The sequence below is a fragment of the Chrysemys picta genome, chromosome 5 (assembly GCF_011386835.1).
Source record: "Chrysemys picta bellii isolate R12L10 chromosome 5, ASM1138683v2, whole genome shotgun sequence".
In the NCBI taxonomy this organism is placed as follows: domain Eukaryota; kingdom Metazoa; phylum Chordata; order Testudines; family Emydidae; genus Chrysemys; species Chrysemys picta.
Genome location: NC_088795.1, coordinates 54,350,413 through 54,373,678, shown reverse-complemented (window position 1 = coordinate 54,373,678; position 23,266 = coordinate 54,350,413). Strand labels below are relative to the sequence as shown.

At 39.1% G+C, this 23,266-nt stretch overlaps 1 protein-coding gene across 16 annotated transcripts in view; it reads left to right on the top strand.

Moving 5' to 3' along the window:
* Positions 1 to 19,357, top strand: part of INPP4B (inositol polyphosphate-4-phosphatase type II B) — a 496,579-nt gene extending 477,222 nt beyond the window's left edge. For 15 of the 16 annotated variants that reach the window (XM_065596417.1, XM_065596418.1, XM_042850296.2 and 12 more), the window contains one exon: positions 11,890 to 13,317. In XM_065596417.1, the coding sequence (XP_065452489.1) occupies positions 11,890 to 12,064 (175 nt within the window). In that variant the 3' untranslated portion in view covers positions 12,065 to 13,317. Of the gene's footprint in view, positions 1 to 11,889; positions 13,318 to 13,351 lie in introns of those variants that run through there. The other variant, XM_042850295.2, reaches the window with a different exon arrangement.
* Positions 19,358 to 23,266: the final 3,909 nt, after the last annotated feature.

Genomic DNA, 23,266 nt, shown 5'->3' with positions numbered 1-23,266 from the left:
CGTCTGTTCTTGGAACAGCACTGTAGGCTGTATAACACCATAGGAAATATAAATTAGCTTTATGGTTTTGGAACAGGTCTTATACTTTTGCTATAGCTACAGTGTTCAGATTGAAAACTTGGCTCTACAAAGTCCAACAGCTGGTGTAATGGTCCTGGTTAAGGCCTTTCCATGGTGCTATTACAGAGGAGCTAGGGTGAAATCCTTACTCTGTTGAAGTCAGTGGTAAAATTCTTGTTGACTTCAGTGGGGCCAGGAGAATAGCAAAGAGTAAATCTTAAAAAGTTGCCATTTTCCTTGGATTATTTAATATTTATAATTAGTATATGTAGTTAAAAATCTAGCAGACATTCTACTTCAGACACCAGGAATGAAATGCATAACCTGTTGAAGTCAATGAAAAAATGCACATTGACTTCAGCAGGGATGGGATTTCACCCATGAAGTTTTCTGTTTTGGTAATTTTCTAGATCTGTATTGGGTATGTCTTCCGTGTAAATATTTAAGTTGCTCTTCTAGCTGCTCTTACAGTAGTTCATTGTATGTTAGAATTTCTTTTGTTAAAAAATGCTAAGAGATCCTTAGCTCAGGAATAATTTATTTTTGTCATTACCAAGCTATAATTTAAATTGTTTCAACTATTAGGTAGAGAGAATAAATAGTGGTTTGGTGCTATTTTTTCACTAGACTTGGTAAGGCAATGTTTTTTCATCAGAAAATGCCAATTTGTGAAAACCAAACTTTTTGTGGGAACGTGTCAGTTTCAAGGAAAATTAAATCAAGAAAGGTTTCTTGATGAAATTTCTGGTGAGAGGAGACTCTGCCAGAATAGCCTGGTGGTCAAAGCACTCACCTGGGGTGGTTTGAATCAGCCAAAGCATGGACTTTAACCTGGGTTTCCCACATCCCCGGTGAGTGCCCCACCTATTCTGGCATGGGTCTCTGCTTTTTTTCAAAAGGTTTCAGGCTCATCCCAATGCACAATGGAACATTTTTGAAATAGTGAAAATATTTGTTGAGTGGAAAAATAACTTCCCACCAAGCTCTAGTCATCACACTGTAGCAAATATATAAACAGGATAGGTCACCTTAGTTTTTGAATATTTGGGTGCAAATTTTCCCCAGGTTTCAAGCAGTAATGAGTTTACTGGTTTCCTCCTAATCCCCAGTGGGGATCTGAAAACACCACAGAATACAGTCATAATGCATGATGTAGGAGACTGGCAAGGTGACAATAGCAGGGTGTTGAAGAACAGGACTGAAGGAGGAGATTTTTCAAAGGCATAAATGGGAGTTAGGCATCCAATTTTACTGATTGCCAATGGAAGTTGGATACCTAACTCCTTTAATCTCCTTTGAAAATCCCACCCAAGGTGTATTGACAAATCTTGGTGGGAAAGTTGGACTGCTGCAGTCAGCACCATTGTTATTTAATTAAAACATTTATGTAATTTCAGAGAGCTATACATAAACCATTGCACTAAATTGCATTTTGTTAGACAGTGGCATTCTTTCCAAAGAGCCCAAGCTTATCCGTGTAATCACAGAAAACAATATGGTTTTGCTTTATCTGATTGTGTAAATGGAACCCATTTCAGTTGTTCCTCTCCGGTTATTAAATACTGCCAGAATGGAGTACTTCATCTATCAATGTTCCCATTCTTGGCTTGTCCCATCACAACAGCAGTACTGGGTTTTAATGACAGTGTGAAGGCTAGGGTTTGTTCATATTTAAATGCATTTGAAGTCTACAACCCTGCCACTTCAACACAACTGCCACTCTTTCACTGTGATCAAACAGCACTTCAAAAACTAGTGTCTTCTTTGGGCCTGATCCCACATTCCAAATCCTCATTGCATTGATGGGTATTTATGGTGCATGAATGTTGTTTGATCAGGCCTTTTCTGAAATTTCCAAGATTTGAATATCTTGCTATGAGCATCACATCTTGACATTTCAGTTCAGTCAACTGTGTGGACAACCAGCACTTTACCTGGAGAAGGAAGAAGGAAAGGGGGGTGGAGAGCAATAGGCAGTGTCAGTTAGAAAGAAGATAGGTTTATGACAGAAAAAGAGAAGAGTAAAGAAGAAGAGGAAACAGAGGAGGCTGGAGCAGAGAAAAGAACAGGAAAAACTGGAGGTAGATAAGGCAGGAGAGAGAACAGGAAATAGTGCCTGGTGCTGCACTCTTGGCTGTGCACATGGATTAGACTATACATTGCCAATCTGGAATGGAAACTGTCTAACTCCCTTAGAAAAATCCTCCATTCTAGTCCCACCAAATGTTCATGGCTTGGGTCTAGATCAGGGGTGGGCAAAATACAGCCCACAGGTCTAACATTTCAATACAGTCTAACATTTCTGTCCGGCTCGCCATGACTAACATTTCTGTCTGGCCTCCTCTGCCCCCTCGCGATCGCTGCGTCCGGGCTGCTAAAAGTCCCGCGGTGCAGCGGGGCGCTCAGGCAGGCTGCCTGCCTGCCGTGGTCCCATGCTGCTTCAGGGAGTGGCCAGCTGCTGCTGGCACGTCTCGGCACGCCCCTGGTGGGGGGGGAGGCGGCTCCATGTACTGCCCCCACCCCCAGCACGGTCCTCACAGCTCCCATTGGCTGGAAACCGGCCAACGGGAACTGCGGGGGTGGTGCTTGCAGGCGCAGGCAGTGCACGGAGACCTGCTGCCCCTTCCCCCCAAGGGGTGCGCAGAGATGTGCCAGCAGCAGCCGGCCGCAGCCGCTTCCAGGAGCGGCATGGGGCCACAGCATGCAGGCAGGCAGCCTGCCTGAGCCCTGCTGTGCCGCCGGCTTGGAGCCACATGTGGTAAGCGCCTCCCGGCCAGAGCCTGCACTCACACCCCAACCCCCTGCCCAGGTCAGAACCCCCTCCTGCACCCAAACTCCCTCCCAGACCCCACACCCCCTCCTGCACCCCAACCCCTGCCCAGGTCAGAACCCCCTCCTGCACCCAAACTCCCTCCCAGACCCCACACCCCCTCCTACACCCCAACACTCTGCACCAGCCCAGAACTCCCTCCTGCACCCCTTCCATTAATATAGTAGAAATGTGCAGCCCGTGACCACTTACCAAAATTCGTGGAGTAGCCCACCTGCAAAAATTATTGTCCACCCCCAGTCTAGATGGTCTTTGTAAATCAATAGATCATATAGGCAGCAGGGTGGTTCATATTAGCTTACAATGGCTTTTTCTGCATTTGATATCGTCTAAGAGATTAAGGAAAGTTTTGTATTTATTGGTATTTCCGGTGAAACATCTAAACATGAATCATTCATAGGGATGGTCTAGATCAGGGATGGGCAAACTATAGCCCTCCCACACCCCAACTCCCTGCTTTGAGCCCCCTGCGGCACCCCTCCTGCACCCCAACCCCTGCCCTGAGCCCGCTTGTACACGCTGCATCCTTCCTGCACCCCAGCCCCTTACCCTGAGCCGACTTCCTGCACACTGCACCCCCTCCTACACCCCACACTCCCTCCCGCGCCCCAGCCCTACATCCATGGCCCTGCAAGGAAGGCAATTTCCCCACCCAGATGTGGCCCTCGGGCCAAAAAGTTTGCCCACCCATGGTCTATAATACTTAGTCCTGCCATGAGTGCAGCGGACTGGACTAAATGACTCTCGAGGTCCCTTCCAGTCCTATGATTCATAAAGTCTTTGATGCAGAAATTTACCCAGGTTGTTGTTCTATCACATCTTCTATTAGAAATACAGAAAAAACCTTCAGTTTTAGTTAAAATGTATACAGCTTTTACATGTTCCTTAATGTATCAACTTTATCATTAAACACCGGTTATCCCATTATTCCTTTGGATACTTCATTTGGACAGTCTGCCATTCCAGGTTCTACCATTCTGTTCCATTGATTCAGCAACAGACTTGACAGTCTGCATTATGGTTAATTATTTTGATCTTGTATAAATCCATATAGTGCCAAAAGCTGTGTGCAGCCTGTTACTAACAAATATGGCAAATAATTCAGAAAAGACAGAAGTGTTCAATAAATATTTCTGTTTTGTAGTGGGGGGAAAAAGATTATGTAGTCGTATCATATAGTGCTGATAACGCTCTTTCCATTCCACTAATGTCTCAGGAGGATGTTAATCAGCAGCTAGTAAAGTAAGACATTTTTAAATCAGTAGGTCCAGATAACGTACATCTAAGAGTTTTGAAAGAGCTGGCCGAGGAGTTCACTGGCCCGTCTTGTTGATTCTCTATAAATTTTGGAACACCAGGGAAGTTCCAGAAGAAAGCTAATGTTATGCCTATATTTAAAAAGGATAAACCAGATGACCTAGGTAATCATAGGCCTGTCAGTCTGACATTATTCTAGGGCAAAATAGTGGAGTGACTGATACAGGATTTGATAAATAAAGAATTAAAGGGAGGTAGTATAATTAATGCCAAAGATCATGGTTTGTAGAAAATAGATTGTGAAACTAACTTGATATCTTTTTTCTTGAGATTACAAGTTTGATTGATAAAGGTAAGAGTGTGGATGTAACATACTTAGGCTTCTGAAAAGTGCATGACATTTTGCTTAAAAACTTAGAAGGATATAGAAGTAACATGGCATACATTAAGCAGATTAAAAATTGGCTGGCTGATAGGTTTCAAAAGGCAATTGTTAACGAGGAATCATTGAGTGGGTGTGTTTCTTGTGGTGTCCTTCAGGGATCAGTTCTTGGTTCTACTCTACTTAACGTTTTTATCAGTGATCTGGAAAAAAAAACCCATAAAATCATTGCCGATAAAGTGTGCAGTTGACACAAACATTGAGGGAGTGGTAAATAATGAAGAGAACAGGTTACGGATACAGAGCAATCTGTATTGCTTGGTAAACTGGGCACAAGCAACAATATGCATTTTAATCTGTTCCTAGATGTATACATTCAACCAAAGAATATAGGCCACAGTTCCACGATGTGGGGCTCTATCCTGGGAAGCAGTCCTCTAAAAAAGACTTGCGAGTCATGGTGGATAATCAGCTGAACAGGAGTTCCTAGTGTACACTATGGCCAAAAGGGCTAACGTGATCCATGGATGCATAAGCAGGGGTGTGATATTTTGAGGATTACCCAGACCAGTAAGGAGTGTGTGCCCCGTAAGCTCGTGCTGTTCAGTAGTCTGCCCACAAGCACCCTGGCTTCCACCAGCCTAGTTACTCCTTGCAAGGGGACACCAACAGCCCTTCCTGTCCCGAGTCTCCCCAAATCCGTCCTGCCAGAGTTTTTAACTGTCAGACACTCGGACTTTTCCCTTCTGGTTCATCACGCCCGAAAATGTAAAACCAGTCCCCCAGATACCAGATTACTTTGGCCCCCATGCTCCACACAGTTTGCACAACAGAGATCTCCTTGGCTTTATTTAATAGAAAAACCACAGATTAAGGGAGGGCGAACATATACAAGTTACACAGCAAATAAACATAAAGATGCAACTTCAGGCTTTACATTTCCATATTGGATAAAATCCCTTTTCTAATACAAGATAACTATTGCCTTTGAACAGTTTCTCCCCTAATTATAGTGGTGATCTGTCATTTCACTGACATCTTCTTGCTTAGAGGCTGCCTCTAAGTTTCTGGATGAAAAATTTAAGACAAAATCCTGCTTTTAAAAGACTTTTTTCTCCTCCCACTCCCCTATCCTTGGAGATTCATGTTTATTCAGTGTGTGGAACCCCCTCTTGATTCCACAGTTGGAATGTCTCCATATCTTTCCTTTAACTCTAATGGCCCATCCTTGTCTTTTCCTGGCTAGACAATGGGTCATTACTTGGAGTTGGTTGCATATAATCACCTGGCTTGGGAAGCACTCTTCCCTGTCTGATTGTTCCCTGTCCTGATGTGAGTGGAGACAAAGTTTCTGAGCCCAGTTCTCTATATACACAAATACATACATTCATAACCATAGCCTGCATACATAGCTCATAATGATTATCAAGTTTAGAACATTACAAGCTTTCACAATAGACTTTACTTGATGTCTTTTATAGCACAATAATGTTGTATACAGTTGATTGACTGTTTATTCTTCGGGGTTCAATCCCTGTTCGCCCCTTGGGGTGTCTGGATCCTGATTGTTACCAAGGGAATTTCAAGTAGGAGTAGAGAGGTTATTTTACCTTTGTATTTGTCACTGATGTGACCCACTGCAGGAATACTGTGTTCAGTTCTGGTGTCCACACTTCAGGAAAGATGTTGATAAATTGGAGAGGGTTCAGAGAAGAGCCACGAGAATGATTAAAGGATTAGAAAGCGTGCCTAATAGTGATTGATTCAAGGAGTTCAATCTATTTATCTTAACAAAGAGAAGATTAAGGGGTGACTTGATTACAGTCTGTAAGTACTTACCTTGGGAACAAATATTAAATAATCGGCTCTTCAGGCTAGCAGAGAAAGGTGATCCAATGGCTGGAAGATGAAGCTGGAAATTCAGATTGGGAATAAGGCACAGATTTTAGACTTAGAGTACCCTGGGATGGCTTGATGGATCCTCAGTGTGGTAAGTCTCAAGTAAAACAACCTGAAATAAAATCATATAGAAAGAGAATTATAGGGTTGAAGAGGTATTCACAGCCCCAGGTGTCTCTGATTAATGAACATCATCCTCTTCATCTTAAAAAACAACATTGCATCTTGAATCAGCTATGAAATAGATCTTATTTGTGCTTTTTGAAACCCTCTTCTCTGCTCTTTGGCACATATTCAGAAGTGCTCTGAGACAGCATTGGTTGTTGTGCTGATGACATACTGAGAATCAAGGGTTAGGGGGAAATTCCCTCATGTAAGCTAAGGCCAAAATGGAACAGTTTGATCATTTCAATTTCTGGCAGTGAAATTCAAGAGATACATTCAAGAATTGTGTTTCAGTCAATGTACATTGAAGTTCACAACTCCGTCTCAAAGGAACTTTTCTAAGTCTCAATATGTTTGTCAAAGACAATTGTAGAGAGTAATACACCTCTCCTTTGGAGTTGGTGATGCAATAGCAGATTGGTAACTATAAACTAAGATACATTTACAGACTTAATAACTTTGCAGTGTTTTAAATTGCATCTTTATTTATCTAGAGCTGGTTTCTTCCGTCTGCCCAGTTACTTTCTGCTATGAAATTAAAGCAGCTTAGAGATTTACATTAGAGAATTCTTCCCATATAATGACAATCTCTTCTGGTACAAGCCTGGGGGAAGGCAACTGTGCCATCCAGTGAAGGAGAAAGTAGGGGGTGGAGAGGGAAGGGGAAAGGAGCTTATTTGGGGAGGAGTGGGGGCATGGCAGAATGAGGCTGTGCTATACCTGTCTCTCTGCTGATGGGAACTTCTGAGCAGACTGTAAGTAAAATCTGTCCTCTGCAGCTCTAATTTACACTGGACTGGACAGCAGCATTCGGCACCCGCCATCCCTTTCCACTATACCTGTGAATCAAGCTCCTGCCTTTTCCACAGGGTTTAACATTTCAACTGAATTCCTGAACAATTTAGAATCTATATATAATTCAGAGCCCAAATCAGAAAGTATTGTTTGTTTTTAATGCCATTCAAGCTCAAGAAGGGCACCTATGCTGGCTATGTAGCATGCTCACTTTTTCAAGGAAAGCTCAGCCTTCTAAATAAGCAAAAAACAAAACAAACAAAAGACAAAATAGAATCTTAAAAGATCCCTAGCTTGGAAAACTGATGCTGCTCAGTAATAGGTGAGGAGAGTTGGCATAAAAGAATGCCTTGCTCTGAAGTCAATGGGAGTTTTTCTTTTGATGTCAGTGGGCTTTGGATAAGGTCTTTAGTTTTTCTTATCTGCCTGACTCATGTCCAGTCACCTTGGGAAGAACTTGACCCTTCTCCTACATCACTGACGTCATTTCAGGGAGCTGTAGCACCAGGAGCTGAGCGGAATCCAGGACTCCTGGCTTTGAAAAGGGGTGAGTGGGATAAATACAGAATATCTAATCTGGCATTCTGTGGCCACTAGTGCATGTGTATACCTCAGAATACCGAGGTGCCGTGTTATCCAGGTGCAAACCCCACAAGGTTTCAATGAGCCAACAAGCTACAATGGGAGTGGATGCAGTATTCCAAAGTTATTACATTTCAGACAGAGGAATTAAAATACCATCGAGTTAAGTGTAAGGCTTTGCTTCACTCAGCCAGTTACATTTGCTTTAGCAGAGGAGACTGAAATCTGCATTGCAAGGCGTTAGTTCTGCAATTGGCAACTTCATTAAAACAGCCTTAGGACACTAAGGCTATGTCTACACTACAGCCTATGTCCACAAAACTTATGTTGCTCAGGAGTGTGAATATCCCACTGCTCCCTGAGCGATGTAAATTACATTTGCATAAGTGCTCATGTGCACAGCGCTATGTTGGCAGGAGAGCTTCTCCCACTGACATAGTTTCTGCCATTCATGGAGGTTCTTTACTTTTATGCCGATGGGAGACCTGTCTCCTGTTGGCATAGAGCAGCTTCACCAGACGCACTGCAGCGGCACAGCTGCACCACTGCAGCGCTGTACATATAGACATAGCCTAGAGAGTTTACAGTGGCAGTACCACCGCTATAAGCTCTCTATGTAGCTGCTCTAAGCCAACAGGAGAGAGTTCTCCCATCAGCTTAACTACTACAGCTCCCACGAGAAGCGATAGCTGTGTTGGTGGGATAGGCTCTCCCACTGACATAGCACTGTCCACACTGGCACTTATGTCACAAGGGGAGGCGGTTTATTCACAGCCCTGAGCGACATAAGTTATGCCAACATAAGCTGTAGGCAGGGCCGCCGAGAGCGGGTTCGGGCCCCAGTGAAAAAAAAATTTCGGGCCCCCCAGCAAGGACGGACTGGCTAAACAGGGCCAATGAGAGCGGGGGACCGCCAGGTCCTGGTAATTTGTACTGGCTTCCCCTCCCCTCGTCGGCCCTGGCTATAGGGTTGACATAGCTGCCATAGCATCTGTCTGAGAAAATAGCTGCCTGTGATAAAGTTTTTGAAGTTAAAGGTATGTTTTGATACTCTTGATATGGTACCAACTTATCTGACAGTGTATTTGGGCACTATCCTCCTGCCCTCAGCTTTGAAAGTGTATCTCCTAGTGTCAGGTATTGAGCAGATTTATGAGATACCACTAATTCCTTGGAGTAGAAGTTCCAGAGCATCAGCAATTCATAGTGGATACTGTGGGCTGAAGTGACTCCTGATATGAAGAGATTAACCATTGATTGTGCTTCTCAGTATATCAAAGAATAAATGTACAGTGGGGCATTGTATCTTTTAAACAACAGAACAAATGGCTTTTATATATATATATTCCTGTTGATTCATGCACATAAATCCTATTAATGCTAATGGAGCTATACAGACCTCAATAAAAGAACAGAACACAGCCACTGAGGCACAGAGCAAAAAAACAGAGTAGAACATGCTAAATAAATAAAGAGGTCACATTCCTGGAATTATAACATGCAAATCACTTCACCCACACTCACCTAGAATAAATTAAAAGAATGTGGTACTTTTACTGTAGGAGGTGTTTGTCCGTTCTTGAGAATGAAGTTCTTCTGCCATAGAAAAACTAAAGTGTAGGCAGTGCAAACTGACCCACTGGTGTACTTCAGCTCTGTTCTGGTTGGACCATTTCCAAGGAAAAACATACACTAGTCTATGTCTTCAGCATTTCTCCTGAGATTGAAAAGTAGAGCCAATTATGAAGATGGTGGTGAGATATCCAGGAGAGACTGGCTCAGATGTAAGTTTGGATGGAGAGAGATTGGTCAGAAGTAGGAATGTAGATCTGTGATTCACTGGTATGAAGATAGTAATCGAAACCATCAGGTCACCAGCAGATGAAGTCACCCAGAGATAGAGAGGAGGAAGCCAAGGAAGATGTGTGGGGTTCCCATGGAGATTGTGCGAAGGGAAGAGAAATTAAAAGGCAACATGCTCCAAAAGAATGTAGAGTATGTTAAAGCAAAGCAAAATGCATTGTGTCCTGCACAATAGAGATATATTGAAGTTACCATCCTCAAAACAGAAAGAGAGATTGACATCAGGTTGAACAGATGCAGAATGTAGAATTCTCTGTATAAATCTAAGTCACACCACAGGCTAAATCAGCATAACTTACTGTGTCAGCTTAATTTCTTAATAGTTTCTGTATAAATTTAGACTCAGATGTTTTCTCTTTCATTAAGTGCCATTCATAGGCACTTGAAAGCACTAGACCAAGGAAAGGAGGTAATTTAGGGCATTTCATACTGAAATGAGTAATAGCATTAAGGGCCCTGTCTTGCTCTTATTAAAGTCAATGGGAGTTTGGGCCTTTATCTTTTACTGTTTAGAATAGTTTTGGGAATCTCTTTTACCCATTGCTGTAAAGTATAGAGTTGAATGCCCAAAGGGAAAGGGAAATGGAGCATTTAATTATTTCTTTGGATTTTTCAAGCATAATTATTTTGTGACAAATTTGGCTAGTCCCTTTGTGGTACCCAGCCATAATTTCAATCTTTGCCTCCCTTTAGTGCTGGGCCTAACACCTCTGTGAGTATTAGTCTCTCTAATAATTGTTTGATGCACTGTAGTTGTAGCGGTGTCAGTCCCAGGGTATAAGAGAGACAAGGTGGGTGAAGTAATAACTTGTATTGGACCAACTAAGATATTACCTTACCCACCTTGTCTCTAATAAGGCAATAAGGAAACAGGGACTTGGCTTTGCTATCCATCTGCACAAGCCAGCTGCAAACAGGAGTGCATGCTGCACTTTTCTAAGGGCTGGTGCAACAGCTGCAGTCTTTTCACCCCACTCAGGGTAGTGCCATAATGGTCTTGTATTTTCTTTTCAGTATCTTCTTTCATGATAAATGACATACCAGTGGCAGGTGTGGCAGAAAAATGCTCCAGTGCAATCTGACACATCTAGCTGTTCTTGACCATCCAGCCATTTCCCTTGAAACTGCTGTCAGGATAATTGTAATCTCTGGTGATAGCAAAAGAGCTAATTCCATTTATAACTGTATCAGTTATGCTTGTCCAAGGGAAAGCCCTTACCAGGGGTCTTGAGCACATGCAAATATAACTTTAATGGGGTTGAAGGGTTTAGCTAAAGTATCCGTATTACATATTCCACTTACATAGACGATATCTTGAATAGCTACCAACTTTACAACTGAAAAGTTTAAAAGTCATTTGCAGGTATCCTTACTGCTCTAATACAGGGACCGCACAACTTTTAAAGACTCAGAAGAACCTCACTGTAGTACAAATTAACCCACAGTTGACTTGACTGAACAAGGTACAATGTCCTTGACCTTTGAATTAAAGATATCAGTATTTATTTAGCTTATAAGATTGAGTTAACAGTGCTGCTGAGTTAAATTTGTTCTAATTATTTTTAAAGAGCCAAAAACATAAAAAATAATTGAATTGTTTCAAAAAGATCACATGTACAAGAAGCAGATAGTGAAGCTGGAGTGGACTAAAAAAATGTAAGCACCAGAGAGACACTACTTTGCCTGGTGTCACATTGTGACACAGTGTTCTTGTTTTCCTTTCCTAAGCCATGCATTTATTCATTTATTTCACTACATATCAATTCATGTGTTTGTCTTAGTCACAGTCCAGCTCATTTCATTTTTATTAAGAGCCTCTAACCTGTGAATGCCACTTTTAAAGCTTTAAAAAAAAATAATAGATAGCAAGTTAGCTAGTTCATTGTGCTTCCCATTTGAGTGCAGAACAGAGTAAAATGTTTGGAATTATTTAGCATAAATCCGCCAAATCAATTGGCCATGTTTAGTGTCTCTTTGTTGTCAGAATACCTAAGTATTGGCTTTCTTTGCTATTTAAATGCTATTCTATTTGTTCCTAACTTCCCCTGTTTAACAGCAGACAAACCCAGGGAGCACTGAATGAGTCGGATGATCCTGAGACAGGCTGTCTAACTGATAACAAGCCAACTTCTCGTCACTTCTATCCTGTCGCCTTGCTGCTTGTCAGCTCACACTTGCTGGTTGTGTGGCTTATCTTAAGTCTTGCTTTACTATTAGCCAAATATCAATAAACTTCACTTGTGTTCCTTTCTTTTCTACAAACAGCAACAAACTAATTTAAAAATAAAGGAATTATGCTGTAATATTTCTACATTTTCAGACCCACAGGATTTGTCTATAGGATATAAATGTCTAAACTGTATAGTGCTTTCATTTATTTTTTCTGAAATCTAAAGAGTATACTATGCATTAAGTGAGTTAATTTCCTCTTTTTGTTCATGACAAAGTTTTCCCACTTGAACTAGCTCAAAAAAAGATCATATATATATTAGTGTCTCTAATATATATATATATATATAATATTAGTGTCTCTATATCGGACAAATTATAGGATCCTGAAAGCTTGAACCCCACCCCCCGGTTTCCAAACTCCTATTCAGTCTATCAATTAAAAAGGTCAAAAGTGATTTTGCACAATACAAACTAACCCTGAGCCAAGAATAATGGATGGGACAGTTTGTCGGATTCATTGTGCTACTTTCATTGTTGTTTATTCGCTGATGGAATTTTCTGTTTTGTTTAACAAATAGGTTATGTTACTACATTGCTTCAACTAACCTTTTCTGTCAAGTAACTATATGGAGGTAGAATGAGTTCTGTTTTGTAATTAAATTAACCTGTTTGTAACTGTTGCTTTGGTTGCGTTTGCTGCTTTTGCTTTCAAGACACTTTTATATTCTTTTTAACTAAGTCTTGTTTGTGTCTTGATGCACCACTTTGGCACTTGTGACTTTTGTACTGTATGTGAACAAGCATCCTTCCTTTGTAAAGAAGAGAGTTGGGTTAGGCTGTTTGGAAAGGCATTTTATCTTTTTTTCATTGCAAAGCTAAATATACTGAAATAAACTAGATATGAAAATTTCCTTTACAAATCTATAGGGCCAGACTTAATAAAATGCCTTACTCCTAGAACCTGCATATTTAGGGCTACATGTAGACTTTAACATGTACAGTAAAAAGTATAGGAATATTGTGAAGGATTTAAAAGGCAAGTATATTTCTAAAGTTAGCGTGAAAATGTAAAATTAAATACATTATTTAAAAAAATTTACTAAACTTTAATTAAACCTTAAGGGGAAATATAAAATTCTCATCATCTATTTCTGAGGGCAATAACTGTATTGGGGCTGGCCTTGGATTTAATTTTGTAAGATGTATCATCACTCGTGGAAAAAAAATGTAGAGTTGAATCTTTTGTTATTTTTACTTCAACTGTTGCTGAAACTCTGCAATGAAGAAATAAAACATATTTATTTATTCTGTGTTTCATGAAGTTGTACTTTTTCCCCTTTCACCAGAGAAGGATGCCGCATAGAGAATGTACTGAAGAATATCAAATGCAGAAAGTATGCATTCAACATGATACAGCTGATGGCTTTCCCAAAGTACTACAGACCACCAGAGGGGACATATGGAAAAACTGATACCTAAGTTTATAATGTAATAAGAAACACACATCTGTGCTAATTAGATAATATAAAAAATTGCTGTTTGTGTGTCATGAATTGGGAGTGTGTAACAAAACTAGGAGTTATCTTGGTCAGCTATCAATGGATCTATTTTAAATTAAAGTAACTGTAGTCCGTTACTATGAAAGAAAACCTCAATTATTGTCTGATTAATGCTTGAGTGTTCTCAAAACCAAGTATATACAGCCCTCAATGCTAGGCTGTAATTTAACCAGATTCCGTAAAGTAGTGGAGTTGGGCCTCATAAGTAGCTTGATGGAAGACCAAAAAGGAAAATGCAGATTGCTGCAGGAATTGCTGTTAGTGAGTCCATAGGGGGGCACTGTGAGTCTGTACTGGTGCTATACCTGAGTACTGTGTGTGAAGTGGCAGCATCCTGCTGGAGGTGATGTCTTCTGCGTCAGGCGTAAAACAGAGATCCCGGTCCCTTGTGGTCAAAGACCACCTTGCATTCTTTGCAAGGCATGTTAATCTCGGTCTGTTGGCCAAATTTAAATTTGGTAATTACATTCTGCTTCTCTATAGAAGTTTGGTAATTGCAGATTGTAATTTGAAGTTTGGTAATTACATAATGTAATTTTAGTAACTACAGTTTGTAATTTGGTAATTGCATTCTGCCTCTCTGCAGTTTCAGTTGGCTGTATTATGCTTGGCATTCTGTGCTAGAGTCAAATCCTACTCATTTTATTTATTTGTTAGTCTCAGTAGAGTCAGAGGGATTACTAGTGTGGGTAAAGTGACCCACATTTGCCCCTTAGACTTTATTGAGTGTTTCTCTGCTTCATTTTGGTACTGGGTGATGTGATTCCTATGTATTAGAGGCAACATAGCTCTTTAGGATGGCATTACTTACATGTACAGTTTTGTTAATTTTTATACAGCACAAAGCCCAACATAAGCATAATAATGAGGGTAAGTACTCCTTAATCTTCTACGTTGTGGCTAGTTAGCTTATTTTCTATCACATGTATAATGCAATATGTAAGCAAAGGATACTCTTCAGCCTTAAGTGTGAATTTTAGTGCTTTTGCCAGCTTGTGTCACTCCTAAATTTATCTTCTAGACATCACAGGGTTTTTAATCACATAAGTTTATTATAGTTCACCCCAACAAAACAAAACACAAAATCACTCAATGATGACTGACGTTTGTATAGCACCTTCATTTTGGAGATAAAATATTTAGGGCAGGAAGTTAAGAATTTTATCCGAGTAAAACGACATTGGAAATTTAAGATACCGTAGGCAAAGTGTAATTACCAAAATCAGAATTTGGCCAAGATAGAGTGGTTAACACACCCACCCCTGCTGGTATAGAAGTCACAGAAGTACTGGGGCATAATGAACTCTAAAATGCTCCTTTCAATCCATTGGGATACGTTGTGTAAATGTGTATTTGTATTAATAAAATATATATTTAAGACTGTAATTCCGCAAACATGCACATGTAACGAGGAAAATGAGCAGTCATGTGAGTAAAATTTACATGTGTTCCTAAATGTTTGAAAGACCCAGGCCTTTGAATAATTATTAAACATATGGGGTGAAATCCTGGCCCCAACTCCCATTGACTTCAGTGCTACAAACGTTCTCAGTGAATTTGGAACAGCTTGTTCAAAGCAGGTGATACTGACATTTAAATAATATTTGGGTACTTTTATGATTTACTCATACGTATGATTTCTTTGGCACTGTCTTGGTCGATCATTGGATATGTATTTAGATTTTTCTTTTATTATATACACCTCTACCCCGATATAACACGACCCGATATAACACAAATTCGGATATAACGTGGTAAAGCAGCGCTCCGGAGGGGGGGGCAGGGTTGCGCACTCTGGCGGATCAAAGCAAGTTCAATATAATGCGGTTTCACCTATAACATGGTAAGATTTTTTGGCTCCTGAGGACAGCGTTATATCGAGGTAGAGGTGTATTAAATACCCAATAGACCACAAAGAGCCTTTTGCAGTTGTCACAGCATCTTCCATAAATACACTACGGAGATAAAATCAGACAGATGTGAACTGAAGGGCTTGCATTCCTTTCAATACTATATAATTTATTAATGGAGTTAGCCATTGCATTCTAACTTATAAATCTGTATTTTTATATGGATTTTTAACCATTACAGAACTGAGCCATATAAAGTCTTAATTTGGATTTATTGAACCAAAGTCTTCCTAGGAATGTTACAATCTATCCTGTCAGTCTAGCTGCCACATTTGCTGTGATCTCAACATTCTTTTTGTTATGTTTACAGTTTAAAAAAAAGTTACTGAATATATACATTAGGTGCTTGAGTCTGCATTTCTCATGCATCTCCGTAAAACAATCCTATAGAATTTACTGGAGAATATAAGCTTTTTATAGTATTTTTAAACCAATCTGCAAATTTCTATGGCAGGGGTATCATTCTCTGTTAAATTCTGTAGGTTTCTGAGTAATTTACCTACAACCCCACTGACTTTATCCATATTAAATTCTATAGAAAGGGAAAGGAATGTTTCAAGATCTTTGTCTCTAGATTTTAAATCATAATGTTGAGACATTTTAAAAACATTTTGGCTCTGAATTACTACTGCACCCTGATCATATTGTGTTTAATTATGTCATTTTAAACAATAAAGCTATATGCGTCATGTGCAAACAAGGGCTTAAATTGCTGTAATAAACATTATTTTTACATATTTTTTAACCTTGAAAATCACCCACAATTGTTGTTTTTAAATTATCAGTTTGTTTCCCCAAATATTTTTAAAACCCACACAATACTCTGCAGTGAAACAGAACTGGGCACAATAGTGTTTGGGTCTTTAAAAATATTGTTGTTTTTTTTAGGCAAGGCAGATGCTTTGCATGCCAAGTTTTTGATTGGAACAAGTATTTACAGATTCAAAGACCCACAGAAAACATGCTGGCACAGCTTCAAGTATATAAGCATACACACTGCTACTTCAATGTTGAAAAATCCTTTTCTGTTGAAATATTTCCTCTGACTTAGATTTCACAGGGTAGATCTTGAGCTGGTGTGAATTGTTACAGGCTCATTGACTGCAATGGGCCTATGACAATTTACAAAAGCTGAGGATCTGTCTCCAAAACTGAGTTGTCAGCTAATCATGGATGCAAAACTAAATATTCTTCAACCTGGATTTTTATGAATACAAATAATCCTTTGCTGCTGTTACCAACTACAACATACCAATTCAGGATGGAGGGCCTTCCCAAAGCCCTGCACACCACTTGAAGGATTAACAGAGGGCTCCGAATGCATATTGGAGGAGTAATTCTGAGCAAATCGATTTTCATGAGCAAACTGTACCATTTGCTAATGTATTATTGAAGAGAACTGACTTTTCTTAATGGCAGAGTCACTACAATGTTCAGACTTTGCACTGTAAAAACTTTTGTAAGGAATGAAAGCTTCTATTTTGAAAGCCAGTCTTTCAAGGGATAGAAAACAGCCACGTTTGAAGTGTATCTGGCATTTAAGGCCATATTCTGCTTGCCTTACTCATGTGACTAGTCCCGCTGAAGTCACTTGCTTAAATAAGATCAGCAGGATTTGACTCAGTGAAATTTGAGCAAAAGTGCTATACACATTAAATGTTTGCATAGCGCACTGGTTATCTACTTGTGTAATTTTTGTATTATAGGTTAGCATGGAAGTAGAAAACCAGTTTAAATTTTAAGAAAAGGAAAAAGCTAAGTGCAACCTTAATGTAATATTTTCTCAGTGATATCTGTAAAACTTCTATTCTTCAATATATGCATAGGTCTGACATATTGTCATACGGGCAGGTCTTTTCTTCTGCGTTCTTCTTTTGGGGAGTTTGGTAAGAATATACTTTTAATATTTATTGTTTATAGTTTAGCTTTTATGAAATTATTAGAATATAGAGAACATTTGTAATTCCATTGTCTCATTATGTCTATATGTTGCTGTGTATGTTGATGAAACATTAGCAATACATGTACTGTAATGAACCAGCAATATAAAGAGCAGGCTGAAGCCAACAAAAGCAGCATCAGTAAAAGTTCTTTGCACTATGAATTTTAATGTCCAGATTTTTGGCTTCAGTTGTAAGCAGGAAACAATAAAATATATATATATTGGGCCCTCTTTAAATCCACACAAATCAATCCAAACCAAAATTGTTATTTAAAGCAAATTAAAGCCTGGCTGGCAATATTCTAAATCACCACTGATATTTTAGGTGCCTGGCTGCAAAGAAGTGCAGAACGTCATGTGTTTACATTTGTTAGCATATAGTGTGACTCTTATTATACTTCAGGAAATAAGTTGATTTTTATTATCAGTTTTAAGAGATGGTTTGAGAAATTCTGTGATCAATTCTTTCAAAGTGGTGAACATATTAAACATCATAAGGTGTAATTGTTAAAGATTACACTGAAAAAATTCAGCATAAAAAAGTTACTTGATTGAGGCAATTTTAGAATTATTTCGCATCAGGTGACTCTGCTATGAACTTAAACCCATTAATTTCTATATTTATGCTTTTTTGCCATAAAGAGAGAGCATGTTGTATTGGCATTGCCATCAGATATGAATTGCATCTTGCCTTTTGTTACTTTGTAGTTTTTAAAAAGAGCTGTGCATTCAAGCAGATGTTTCCAATTGCTGAAAAAAAGAAGCTTTACATAATTGATTATTGTTTAAAAGGGAAAAAATCAAATGGATCTGGAAGATCAAATATTTTAAAAATCATCACAAAATTGCTTCCTCATATACAAGAGAAATGGTTTTCCAGTAGCCTAGAGTATTGATTGGTATTCTGTTTTTCTTTAATCATATAACACAGAGATTCTCAAACTGGGGGTTGTGACCCCTCAGGGGGTCGCGAGATTATTACATAGGGGGTCAGGAGCTGTCAGCCTTCACCCCCAAACCTGCTTCACCTCCAGCATTTATAAAAGTGTTAAATATAAAGAAATGTTTTTAATTCAGAAGAGGTGTCGCACTCAGAGACTTGCTGTATGAAAGGGGTCACCAATACAAAAGTGTGAAAACCCCTGATTAACACATCAACTGTTGTGTGCTTTGTATGCTCTAAAACGGTCATAACTTCTAAAATACCTTTATTTTTTCCTTTTGCCAAACACAATCTTCTGAATAAGTAATGTAGCAAATTAAAAGGAGCCTATAGTATATTACCAAAAATTCAAGACTGAAAAATTGCATTCACTCACACAAGCTTGGGAATCAGGACCTTAAAAAACCCTTATTTGTGAAATCACATACCCAAATTCCAAAGAGCACATACAGAAAACACCAGAAGTGTGTGAGGGAAGAATGGTGATGGGGCAAGGTAATGCAGTGAGTGGGGGGCTTGTTTGTTTGTTTTTTTGGGGGGGGGGGGGAATGGTGACAGTGCAGCTCAGATTGCCTTCCCTTAGCGTGAGTGAGGATTAGCATTTGGGTGGTGGTGTTTGTAATTTTTCCACTTTACATACATATAGTTTTACCTTATGTGCTTTAAAATTAGATGAAGAGCAGCATGATTTCCAAATGTTTGTGAAAGTTAATAGTATAATCACAGGTTACTATGGTACTTGTTTTCCTTTTGTGTAGCTATTCTTGTGTAACTGTAATGGCCAAATCCTGCTCTCTTTAGTCAGTGTGACTACTCGTACGAGCAAGACTACAGGCTTTAGCCCACAATGTGTATTTATTCAGAGAAACTGAAGCCCCAGCTCCTTCTATCTTTGTACTTCAGGAACTACCATTTTTGTTTGGTTGCTGTATGTAAGCCATATCCATTGTACACCATGTGTATATTTTTATTTAAATAAATGTGACTTTTATTTTTTATGTTTGACTTTTTTGTGTTTGGTATTCATTTTTCATTTTCATGAAAATAACAGATCCTGTAAGGTGCTGAATGCCTTCTAAGCGGGTTTTAGCTCCCATAAGTGTCAATGGGGGCAAAGAGTGCTGAGTACTTTCCAAGATCAGGCTCTGAGAGAGCATGTAGCATCCAAGGATGTCCAGGATATAGTAGTAATAACACCAATGACGATGGATTAATATTTCTTGCCTATCCCCAGTTTTACCACAGTTTTCACCCAAGAATAAGTTAGATTTTGTATTTGCTAATAATAATTAATAAAAAGATCTATATCACTGCTGACCTGTAGGGGAATTATTCTATGTGATACACATGGAATGAACTTCCTTTCACAATAAAGAACCCCAAAAATTCAAACAATTGAGTAACTGTGCTGTGATTGGTATTTTAGCTCCATCGGTTCAGTGCCTCCTGTTGGACTCTAGATCCAAGGAAATAAAGAAGGTTTGCTTTAGTTGATACTTAATTTGTTTCCTCCATTACTGAAGCTATGTGGTTTGTTTTCCCAGTGAAAGGTAAGTCCTCCATAGTTGCCTGAAATGTAATAGGAAATCTTATTTTAGCCTGTTTTTATTACAGGATATTAAATTGTTGCTTTCTCTGCTAACAAAAATTGTTTTCCACATTCCTAAATAGTATGATTAGTTCCACAATAAAACCATTTTCTTGTTTAGTTTCTATACACTGGAAAATCCAGTGAGAGATTAAGTATCTGCAAGTTTCTTAACTACCCTTTGAAAGTGCCAGAAACTTACAGTGGTTGTTGGGGTAATATGTTATAAAATGGCTGTTAAGTCTAGGAATTTTGTACATTACTAATAAACATGAGTCTCTTTATTTTACATGTTACTTTGCCACAGCACAGACTTTATCATCCACTGAGATTATGATGTGTTGTTTCTCATGACAAAGAATGTAACAAATATAGAAAAGGGAGCGCAATTCATCTTTCTAAAATTAAAGTGTGTTTGTTCTTGCCACTTCTCTTTTGTAAATTCTTTTTGGATGCATATAAATAGAAGTACAAGTGATCTGAGTTGTTTGAACCAAAAGCTGCCCTTGGTCTGTAGTGGAATCCCCATTGATACTGTTGGGAATGATATGCATTAACTGAAGACAATATGGGCCTGCTCCCAATAAAGTCAATGGGAGTTTTGCCACTCATTTCAATAGCAGACTTATAGAGCCTTATCTGTGGCTCTGTCTTGCTCAGATTGCTCACATGAGTAGTCATACTCATGCAGGTAGTTCCATTGACTTCAGTGAGACTATTAACATGAGTTAGGGGAACAGGTTGTAACTCCTGGTGCACAATAGCTTTGCTAAATCACCACATTCCGCTCACATTCCGCAAGTGAGCAGACCCATTGATTTCTGTGAGGGCTCTCAAACCCTGCCCAACCCCTTGCACACTCATTCTGCTACAAGAGGGCCCTTTGGCACTTGCAGAGGAAGGGACACAATTTGTCCCTAAGGAAATCAGGATAAGAAATGGTGTTTAAGGGCTAGCCAAGATAGTGCAGTTATATATTTCATATAATTGTTAGCTCTTGGCAGTGTTAAAGCTACCGTATAGGGACAGGGGATTGGTGGGGCAAGGCTGGCTACAAAAGTTAAGGATTGAAATACAACTTGAACAATGAAACTTGTTTGACATCAGTTTTATACTGCTGATTTTGGATGGTTAATGCTTATGTAAGAAAGTGTAGGTGTATTTTCTCTTCAAGTTTGTATTTTCAGTCATTAGTGATCCATCCTGCCAATGCTTTCTCTCAGCATAGTCCTTGGGGATTTCTGCCTGCACTTTTTTCCTGTCTGACTAATTTATGGTCATTGTAATTTACATGGTAATGCAATTTACATAGCTGACTTGGATAAAAATTAAAACAAATTTCACACATATGCCCTGACTGGCACAGCAGAATTTGCCCTTTAAATTGTATTGCACATTAGAGATTTTTGTTCAAAAGCTTAAAATATTTCAAAATGGAAAAAAAAGTTTAAGGGCTGATCTTGGTGTCATTACTCACAAGAGAATTATCATTTAATATGACCCTTAACAGCAGGATCAGGCTTTTATAGAGGAGTCAGAAAGTATCCACATTATCTGACTTTGCTTTGAAAATGTGAAATAAAACATTTTTGTTCTGTTTTTGTTTAATGGAGCCCTGATCCATGATTGGGTTCCCTAGGCACTACTGCAATACAAATAATAATAAATGGGTTATAATGTACTTTAATGTACAATGAATTTGCACACACACAAAAATATTTGCCTTGAGTGACTTTTGTCATGAGTTGTAACTTTAAAAGGGAGATGTAACGTAAAATTTTCAAAAGCGCCTAAATAATTTAGGAGTCACTGACTTTCAGTGGGGCTTAGGCTCTTAAATCACGTAGGCACTTTTGAAATTTTTACCTGTATCAGCTAAGGGCCAAATTCTGCCATCAGTTGTACTACTAAAGCCATTATGGTGTAAGGATAGAATGTGGCCCTCAGCAGCTACCTATCACTGAAGCCTCTGCTTTACAGGTTCATCACCTGGACTAGATGAGTCATGTAATCTTAAATTTTTTAATTTTCAATTTGGATGTGAGTTCACTCTGTTTAATACTGTTCTGATGTTCGGAGTTAAGGAAGAGGTCAGAGAGGTCCAAGTTCAACAAATTACTATAATAAGGCTCTTAACATTTTCCAGAACAAGACCATAACTTTAGGCGATGTCGATAAGTGATGTCTGTCAAAAGATGCTAACATGTCAGGTAACTGACATCTATTCCGAAGATTGAAATATATCAGACTAATCTGTGTCTTGTGACAGAGGCCAGATTTACATTGATATATAATGTGTATCTGGCGAGAGACCACCCAGCTGGATTCTAGTGACTGTTCTGGAGTGTTTTAATGTTCCAGTATTACATCTATCAACCAAGGCTCAAGAATCCCAAAAGATGAGCTTATACTTGTTTATGTTGGGACTCTCAAAGGGAGTTAAGGTGCCGAACTCTCATGACATTCAATAATGGCAGTTAAGCACCTAATTCCCTTAGGTTCCGTTGAAAATCTCAGCCAATTTTATTGACCAATCACATGTGCGGCCCTTCAGTCTTTTGGGGAGTGACAGGGAGGTATATAAAACAGATTACAGTGCAGCATTGAGGCAGCTGAACAGATACACTAGTGATATAATCATAAAATAGGCTCTGAGAGAGAAGAGAGATCTGAGCGATCTGGGACAGATAAGGCAAGAGGTTGCCTTTACCTAGCTGCACTGACACCGTAAACTTTGGATTGCGTTAAATCTCTTTGTCCCCACAGTGAAACACCCTAGCAGCTACATACACAAACACACAGACAACAAGTGATTTTATAGAAGGATGGTCAGCATCATCTTTTTAAATTGATATCTGACAGAAAGGGAAGGGACTTGTAAAACAATTAAAAGGGTAGGAAATGAGTCCAGGTCAGGTTATTAGATACCATAAGAAAAAATATTGCACACATGCTCCTTGATGGATTTGGAATCCAAAGAACAAATCATTGTAACATTTAAAGAAGAATAACTAAGGAACAGCTTGTCTGAAAGCTCTAGCCCAGAGAAAAGCTGTTCTGTATATTTAGATAAATGTATTAGACCACTTCTTGGGAACTTTTGATAAAATGTAAGGTAACTGTCAATATCTTGGGAAGAGTCAAGAATCACCTGCCGAAATACCAGTAAATAACATTCACCAATGCGTTTAACAGCTGGGATTTTTCAAAAAATATAGCACATAGGAGAAAGATCTGACAAATATACAGAGATATGGGGTGAGTTATTGGGTTCCTAAAAACCACTTCAAACTTTGTTCAGACAAAGTTATTGCAACAA